The following is a 9,087-nucleotide window of genomic DNA, read 5'->3' as shown; positions in this document are numbered from 1 at the left end:
ACCCTCGGCCAACAGGGCAAGGCCCAGAAGCCTACCCTGAAGGCTGGCAACCTAGCGGACGGGGCCTAGGACGAAGACAATGAGTTCCCCAAGGCTGAGCGCTGCCTCATGATCTTCGAGGCCTCCTAGGCGTATGAATCCCGCCGGCAGCGCCACATCACCAAGCAGGAGGCGAACGCCGTCCACACCCTCGCCGCCCTGATGTGGCTCCGGTGGTCCCAGATGGTCATCACCTTTGACCAAGAGGACCATCCCAATCGCGTCCCCCATCCAGGGTGCTACCCGCTCGTGGTCAGCCCAATCGTGGGCACCACGTGACTCACCAAGGTGCTGATGGATGGGGACAGCGGCCTCAATATACTCTATGCTAGCTCCCTCAACAAGATGGGCATCCCTCGGAGTAGCCTATGCCATAGCAAGGCACCATTCTATGGGATTGTGCTGGGGAGGGAAGCTATACCCCTTAGGCGCATCCAGCTCAATGTCACCTTTGGCCAGCCAGACAACTTCCGCAAGGAGCCGCCCACCTTTGAGGTCGTCAACTTCCCTAGTGTCTACCATGTCCTCCTCAGTCAACCATGCTTTGCCAAGTTCATGGCCATCCCCAACTACACTTACCTTAAGGTCAAGATGCCCAGGCCCAGCCCGAAGGGGGTCATCACTGTCAAGGGCAGCTTTGAGCAAGCCAACTACTATGAGCAAGACTGTGTTGCCCAAGCGGCCACACTCATCGCCCCCTGTGCTCCCGATGGCCCTAGCCACGACGTAGGAAGGGCACCGGCTGAGGAGGCAACCAAGACGGCGGTGGTGCCCGACCAACCGAACATCAGCAAGGTGGTCAAGACCTCTGGCGGTAGCGATGGCTCGGCTGGCCCCTCCATCTAGGCGCTTGGCTCCCTAGAAGGGGCTGACCCGATCGAGGCGAGTTCCAACCTTTGCCCGTGAGGGAAGGCCATCACCGAGCCATCTGCCCAGAAGTGATGCCTCCCGAGCCAAGGCCCGCTTACCGAACTACCTCTTCAACTACAAAAACCAAGATAAGTCTTGACCCTCTTGCTTCGCTTACCTCTATCTACTCTATTCGCTGTCTTCCTTGACCTGAGCCATCCCAACAATGGCTCAGCCGCACCAAAGGATCAACTGAGCTAACCACTTGCTGATCTTTTCTGAAGGAGGCCCGTTGTAGAAGGCCCTCAAGCTAGGCAAGGATGGGCAAATAGTGCAGGAGGAGCCTGCGAGAGATCGGCAAGGCGCTAATGGAGCGACCCTGGCCATCCTCTTGTGTCCATTCTATTTTCTTTGTAAATTTCTGCCTATCTCCCGATCCTTCACCAGATCGTTCCAACCCACTACATGCCAGTCCGGGCCCCCTAGAAGGGGCATCGTCGAGGGTTCAAGGCCAGCCCATTGGGCTTCGAGGTCACCTGAAGCAACTAAAAGTGCGAGGGACATTCGGAAGGTGAGCCCACGTGGCTGTAGCCGGGGCGCCCAGAAATGCCCCGACCGTTGTGACGAATGATGTCTTAGTACTGACTTGAGCCGCTCGTGGTGACCCAACGACAGAGGCAGCGAGCCACCGAGTACCAACCGACGACCTCAGGAACTATACAAGTGGCTTAGTTGGGAAGCCGAGGATCTCCCGTCTAGGGGACATGACCGGGGCATGGAACGACAGTAAACCCATGGTTCTCACAGACTTACCCTCTAGCAGCACGGGCATGGCGATATTGGCCAATGAGGCCATAATCGTAATAGGCCAGCCCAACGAGGGATCAAGTCTCTAAGTACGACTCAAGAGGAAAATGGGATTACACACGAAGGTAATTTCATTTCATTGATTGGGAACGACCCAAATACAATATACGTCGGCAAAAAACCGCTTCTACTCAGCACAGGGTCGGCCCCCCGACCCCGTGATGATCTCCTCGCCTCCTCAGGGAGGGAAGGGACGCTAGCGATGAAGGCTGACCTACCACACCGGAGAGGGCCTGCCTCCCCAGACCTACTTTAGGCGCGTGTGTAGGGAACCCTGCAGGAAGAAGCTCGGTAAGACACCGTCTCGACCCCTTCTGCAGGACTTGCGCCACTGGGCTCCCAGGTCAAGGGCCTCCGAGGGATTGACCGACCCCGCCATGAATGAAGGCCAGAGATGATCGGTAACCCCCCACCCTACATGAAGCGGGATCCACATAGCATCGTGGAGTATCTCCTGCCACCTCATGTAGTTGTGGGGGCTACCTCGCTAGAGTCCTTCCACCCTCAAAGAAGCTGTCGCCCGACGGACAACACCAAGCTTACTCAGAGGAAAGCGTCGCACTTCATTGCCACTGCCATCGCCACCGTAAAAGATGGATCTGAGGAAGAAGAAGAGAGGAGGCCAGAGGAAGGGATTGAAGACGCCGCGTCCCCTGGGGGCCTCCCTTTATAGCCAAAGGCAGTGCGCTACGAGGGGCTTTGGGCCCTCCAATCAGCCATCAATGGCTACAGAGGACCCTGGGGAACCGGCTAGGCGTCCCTTCAATCCCTGCAGCACGCCTCCAGGCGATTGCGTGATGACCACCGCGCAGTAAGGGCAGAGTCAGGGAACCACTGGCGAAAGTCAAGTCCTCGTTCCACTTTCCCCGCTCACGCCACCCACTCCGCACATGCTTCTTCATGGGACTTGGGGAGATCCGCCCCTGGGCCCACCGGCTATCATCGACGGCTCGGATCCACGCGCACCAGGTGCCATGGCTCCTCCACTAGATCTGCTCCACGTGGCCCCGATGTCGCATCTCCTAGACAAGACGGGATGGCGTGGGGGCACGCACGCGTCATAACTCCACCAGGCACGACAGCCCAGACGCCATCAACCGCCTGCATAAGGCATCATCAGATGGGACGCGCCTAGAAGCCGCCCCCTTCACTGGCAAGGAGGCCCCACAATGGCCTCAAGGGCTACGCCAGCTCCCTAGATTGAGCAGCTCAACCCACCGATCAACGGGCACTCGGGTGGCGCATCCCCCCAAAACCAACCAACTCCCCAGAAGTTGGGTTGGGAGTCGCTGAGTAATGGACCCAATGAGGGCCTCCATCCGAGCCTCAGCGCGCTCCCACTTCCCCGATCTATGGCTGTAGAGGGTCGGCCCAGAAGGCCAGCTTGAGAGGACTGAGACCTATTACCGCAGCCATTAGAAGGGTGTGGAGTTTCGGATGATCAGATGGCCCCAAGCTAGAGCCCAGTGCTCTTGATCACCTGGCCCACGGCAGGCTCCGATCGCAAAGGAGGGTGCCACCGGACCGATAGTCGTTGATTCCCAGACGATTCCGCCAAGCTCTCGCTCAAGTCGAAGACCCATGCAACATGGACTCATGAAGGGATCAACATCCTCTTTGCTCGGCCTTGATAGCCAAGCGCCATCCATCACACTGGAGAAGAAGGCCCCAAGTACGGCCCAACACTATTGTCGGCGGAAGCCATCCCCGCCAAGGATGGTTTGGTCACCAGAAGAATGAATTCAGCCCTTCGTCGCCATCACGCTAGGTGAGGCCACGAAGGGCTCGAGGGCTCCTGACGAGATCCTAACATACAAGTATGTTAAGCCTCGGATCCAATGGTTCCCGAATGAAGAAGACCCCCCGACTGACCCCTTTAGGATCGCCTGGGGGCTCAGGGGCTATGCCCATTGGGCACGCTCGCGCGCACCCTCTGGCAGAGAGACATGGCCAAGCCTGACTCGACCGCATCTTCTGCCTAGGGCTCGGGGAAGCCCCGAGCCTTGGGCTCCCGATCTACGCCACCTCCAGGTCCGGGCCCTTGGCTCTCGCCCGGCTAACGATGCCAGCCAAGGCCCGGCCAGGCTCCCTGGCATCGCTCCCTAGGCGTGCCCCAGCCAACTACTCCTCTGACAGGGTTACATCAGGGGCGTCACACAAGAAGACAAAGCTTCCCGCGGCCTCCGGGGGCTTGGGGGCTTCCGGGCCCACACGTCAGCCCCTGGAGCCGACCTCCTTCGCCACCAAGAAGACTCCAGGAGGTCTCACCCGGGGGAGGCCAGTCCAAGCCGACACCCTCTGACACGCAGAGTGTCAGAACAGAGCAGCCGGATGACGTCCATGCTTCTTCGGCTGCAAGACACCTTGACGGTCCACGGCGCACCGCTGCAAGCCCCTCATGGACTTCGGCACACATAGACCATAGACTAGAACCCCCAAACCACCTTGTAGCCGACCTATCTCATTATATAAGGGATAAGGTCGGACCTAGAGGGGGGAGGATCGAAGTTCAATCACCAGACACTCCATTCCATTCCATCCGCCTCCGCTCCGCTCTAAGATCAAGGCAATCCGGAGAGGGGCACCGAGAGCCCCTCCTCCACCACATCCCGTCATCTCCTTCCTCTTCGACGTGGGGGAGACTCCACCGGCGGTGAGGCAACCTTAGGATTAGCACCGAGCTAACCCCCCTACCAAACTTTTTTCCTTTACACTTTGTTGTAACCCCCTAGTTTTTGGGTGCTCTTGAGTATAAGGATCATCAGCTGCTGGACGTAGGGACCAAATTAGTCTGAACCAGGATAAACTGTTGCGTCTTCTCTGCGTGATTCTTGTGTTTCTGAGTCCACCTGAACCACCGGAGACCCCATACTCTGATACTGACTCGAACAACATGCTTGCCGTGGTTTTGACCCCGCGACAGCTGGTTAGTTGGGATTTTGCATCGCATCCTCGATCTTTGCATATTTCTTATGTGGTATTATGTGCTCTCATATTTTCTTACGCTTTTGCATAGTGGTTGACGTTCTAATTTGGATATTACATTGAGATACCTAGATTTACTTCTCCATCTGCTTGCAGCTCCAGCTCATATGAGATGTACTGATTTAGCTCTAGAAAATGTTTGCGTCATTTATTTGTCTTGGTTGCTAGCTTCTTGCTGGTAGCAAGCAGCAGCCAACTGATTCGAAACAAACAAGACTAGGTAATGCTTGTATTAGATCAGACAGTGGTTTATAATATTCTAGAATCTTTAGTATTTTCTAATTTGCAAACATGATGACCAAACAGGGTACAATAAACTTTGAGCACCACACCAATGTCTATCGTTTGGCTATCCTTTCTGCTTGTTTGGTCTTTTTTCCCTCTGTTCCATCTATAGCATATCCATCTGCTGTTATCTTACCTCTTTTTTCATATGCTGAGAGAGTAGATGATTTAAAGTAGGCAGCCTTTAAAGTATGATCCTTTAACATATCTTCTGTCACTGCCTTTGATGTTGAGTATTGCAACTACCAGCCATTACTAGCATTGCTCCTGTTGCTGGGGTTCTGAATTTCAAGCAACCTGTTTGTCCATGTGGTTTTCAGTTACGGCCTTTGATCGGGATGTGTTTACAGCTACAAACAAAAGCCATGTGAGTGAGACCCAACTGCAGTCTTATGTGGACAACTTTTCCTCATATGTAATAATCGAATGTAGTTATCAAGTAATCGGTTTTGCCGGGATAGATTTATTGAGATGCATACATTTATATGATTTTAGTGTAAAGTGGGAATTGCAATGACAAATATGTGTAGCTGTGGATCATGATTCAATTTTCATAATTCCATAAAAAATATATATGAATCCCAGTGCTTCGTGCGAAGTGAAGTGGATCAAAACGGGATGGACATTTTGTTGTAATGATGAGTGACACTAACTTAAATGAACAGTGCAAACTCTTGATTTATGGTATATATGATGCCGGGGATGTTTGGAACTCGACATTACAACATGTTTGCTAACTGTGATTCAGAGTACAGTGAATAAGCGATGACATCCTACACAACAGATCTGTGCAGCATACAGTTCGGTGGATTATGCTTGAGCTTCTGCCCTTCTAAGTTTAGAGATTGTTTGTGTTCTCATATTTTCTACCTGTTGTACTGATATTAGGTTTCAGGCAGTTGTTTTATATTCTGTTCCTTTTGCCCATGTGAACAAATGACCAATGGATAGTTTTTCGTCTACTCCAGAAATGTTCTCATCCTCTTGTACTGATGTTAGGTTTCAGGCAGTTGTTTTACTAAGATGGTTCTGCTTTGTGAATTGCATTTGTTAGTTGTTGAGCTAACCAGCTAGCCTTGAATAGCCCATGTTGGAATTGGAGGAGAGACTTTGGTTTGATGCAGTGTTCTATCATTTTTCTGAGGCACTAAATTATGAGGAACGACATTGAGCGAGGTGCTTCATGTACAAATCTTTCTGGATCTTTTTGGTTAGTGGCTAACTGTCTAGCTTGCTTTTTTTATGCTCTCTAGGGGCATGCAGTGGCAGGATTCTTTTGAAGTGAAATGAGTCATTCCTAGCACACAATTATAATCTTCAGATAGGATTTGTCATTTGAGTCAATGAACATGCAGTACAATTTTGCAAAGCAATCGTTAGAAATGCTTTCATCAGAAACTAATCTCTTATACACTATTAATGCATGATTATCTAATTAACCTGCTGGGATTCAAGAGTGTAAAAGATAAGTCATGGTATCGGGCGCCTGATGTTCTAGTTATAATTCATATCTGTGGATTTCCCTTCGTGGAAATCGTGGATTCGTTACAAGAAGTGACATACCAAATGTGAAAACAGCAACAAACACAGATAGATGGAACAAGTATAAAACTTTCTTTTAGTATTATCAGTCAACATGCAGTAGAATATTTTAGATTAGTAACGACAGTTTAAGACCACCATAAATGGTCGATCATGCATGCAATCGATCGTTGAATGGATGGGCGGTCATCAGTTTTAAGTTTGGGTTTCGATGCATACAGGTGCAGCAGTTAGGTCACTTTATTTTGACAATTCTAGGGGTAGACAGTTTAGGTTCAAATTTAGATGTTGTTTTAAATTATGTTTCATAGTGCCTGGGGTAGGTAGTCTAGATTCTAATTAGGGGATTGTTCTGAAGTATCTATGATAATGATAGACGTGGGCATTTTAGATGCAAACATAGAGGGCTACTTTATGTACTTCACAATGGTAGAGATGCATGTTTTTCTGATTTGTACTGACCGATTGTTGGTTGTTAATATTCCTCTTTAGCGACTATTGTCTGACTCTATAGATTGGATGTGGTATAGTGTGATGATGACTAATCTACCAAATTAAACACAAATGTTTCTAATTATTGGAATAATTTTTCTGCATGACAACTGTAAAAAAGGAAAAGATAAAGCGGACAGTAACATTGAAACATGAAACCAAAACAAGTGCAGATAGATGGAACAAGCATAGAACTTTCCCATATTATTACCAATCATTGTGGAGTACATTATTTAAGTTAACAATGATGGTTTTATTACAATCAAATGGACCTGAGGATTGCTCAGATTATGCATCATTGACTGCATGGGCAATCAGTTGATCATGAACGTAGCAATTGGCCTGACACTGCTGAAAAGTGCCATAACAATGTTTTGGCCTTCCATACGAGCAGCAGTAGACCACTTTATTATTTTGGTGCTCCGTGTCACAAAATCCAGTTCGGGTGAGGCTAAAAGCAGCTCGGCCCCTTGCAGTTCCAACATCAATGTCCTCGTGAGGACGACCTGATCGATTATGTGTTCATGAGGATGTAGTATATATATGCATATCTAAATTCAAAGATAAAGAGTAGCTGATGATGAGACACTTACATTGCGCAATAAATACAAAGAGAAGCAATATAAGTACCAAGGCTCTGCATCTGTCACTCATATTCATACTGGACCTTGAATGATCTGTCCGTGTCCTTACACTATCTTGCCTTGGGTTGTTAAGTGGTATATATATATATATGAATACCAAAACCAATACCTCATGAAAAGACATCAAATTAATTTATTTTTCTATCTATCTCTATATCTTTTCTTCTCTACATGTATCCCTAACCTTGCTCTTTGTCTATCGATCACTATATCTATAATCTCTATTTCTTCTCTATATCTCTATCTTTTCCTCCGCATGTCTATCTCTATCTCTATCTTTTCTCATTCTCTATCGCTATCTATCTCTATTTCTTCTCGTCTTTCTCCTTCTCTATCTCTATCTCCATCTCTACCATAAATTGGAGCTAGATTTTGATCTAGTGAATCTCGAAATCTATAATGAATTCATTGTAATGTATCTCACAAATTAGATGTAAATTTGATCAAATTATTAAATTCTAGCTTCCACCATATGTTGGACCTACAAGCATGTACTATTGTTCCTAAAGGTGTGGAGAGGTGGTTGAAAAGGTGTTCCATCAAATTTATTACAAACAAGCTAGTTGCTTGTAGCACCTGGTTTTAAGGACAAAACCAGATAATACCATATGTGAGCCTAGGAAGTCAAATCACGTATGGCTACAAACAGGGGTAATACCAAAAGACAATGCATATTACATAACGTATTTATTACAAGAAATACAACCTCGGACAACAAACAGCGGGAAGACAACTCCATCCTTGAGATGAAAGCTCCAACACCACAGGGACAACTGACTGGTTGATCACAAGCCTAACTGCTCTAGAATCTAGCAATCTGGTACCCATCCGGAATTTTTATCCAAGTAGTAAAAATAAAGCAAGCATAAGTACATATCGATTTCAGCAATATAACATGGGGTTATGAAGCTCAAAAGATGACACTAGTTTACTATGGTTTGCATTTTAATTAGTCACAATTTTAACACTAAATTAGCATATAGTTGTGCTTAAGCCCCAATTAAACCACATGATAATATAAAGCAACATTTTATCTCATAGTTAACCATCAACAATAATAGTCCGCTATTTTGTGAGTTCTCAGGGCCGCTCTTGACCGTGAGCATGGCTGTTATAATAGTTTTACACTCTGCAGAGATTGTACACTCTCACCATGACCATGAGAATAGATTTGGCTATGAGATTTCTTATGACATGGCTTAGAGAGCAAAACTGTTGGCCTTGGAGAAGAGGTTCGGTACGTATAAGGACTCAAATCATCACCTTCCAGCTCTTCTAGAAACCATTCAATCGAGAAACCCTAGCACTATAATTGATATTGATGACTACATAAACGAGAAGGGAGACCGTGTGCTTAAATGAGCTTTTTGTTCTTTCGGTTGCA

At 48.0% G+C, this 9,087-nt stretch overlaps 1 protein-coding gene across 1 annotated transcript; it reads left to right on the top strand.

Moving 5' to 3' along the window:
- Window positions 1–333: 333 nt before the first annotated feature.
- Window positions 334–885, top strand: LOC136525496 (uncharacterized). The gene has a single exon (XM_066518463.1). It carries the CDS (start codon window positions 334–336, stop codon window positions 883–885), a length of 552 nt encoding a protein of 183 aa, XP_066374560.1.
- The last annotated feature ends 8,202 nt before the right edge of the window (window positions 886–9,087 follow it).

Source organism: Miscanthus floridulus, chromosome 19, assembly GCF_019320115.1.
Source record: "Miscanthus floridulus cultivar M001 chromosome 19, ASM1932011v1, whole genome shotgun sequence".
NCBI lineage: Eukaryota > Viridiplantae > Streptophyta > Magnoliopsida > Poales > Poaceae > Miscanthus > Miscanthus floridulus.
Note: the sequence above shows the minus strand (reverse complement) of the source record. Positions and strands in the feature narration are given on the sequence as shown.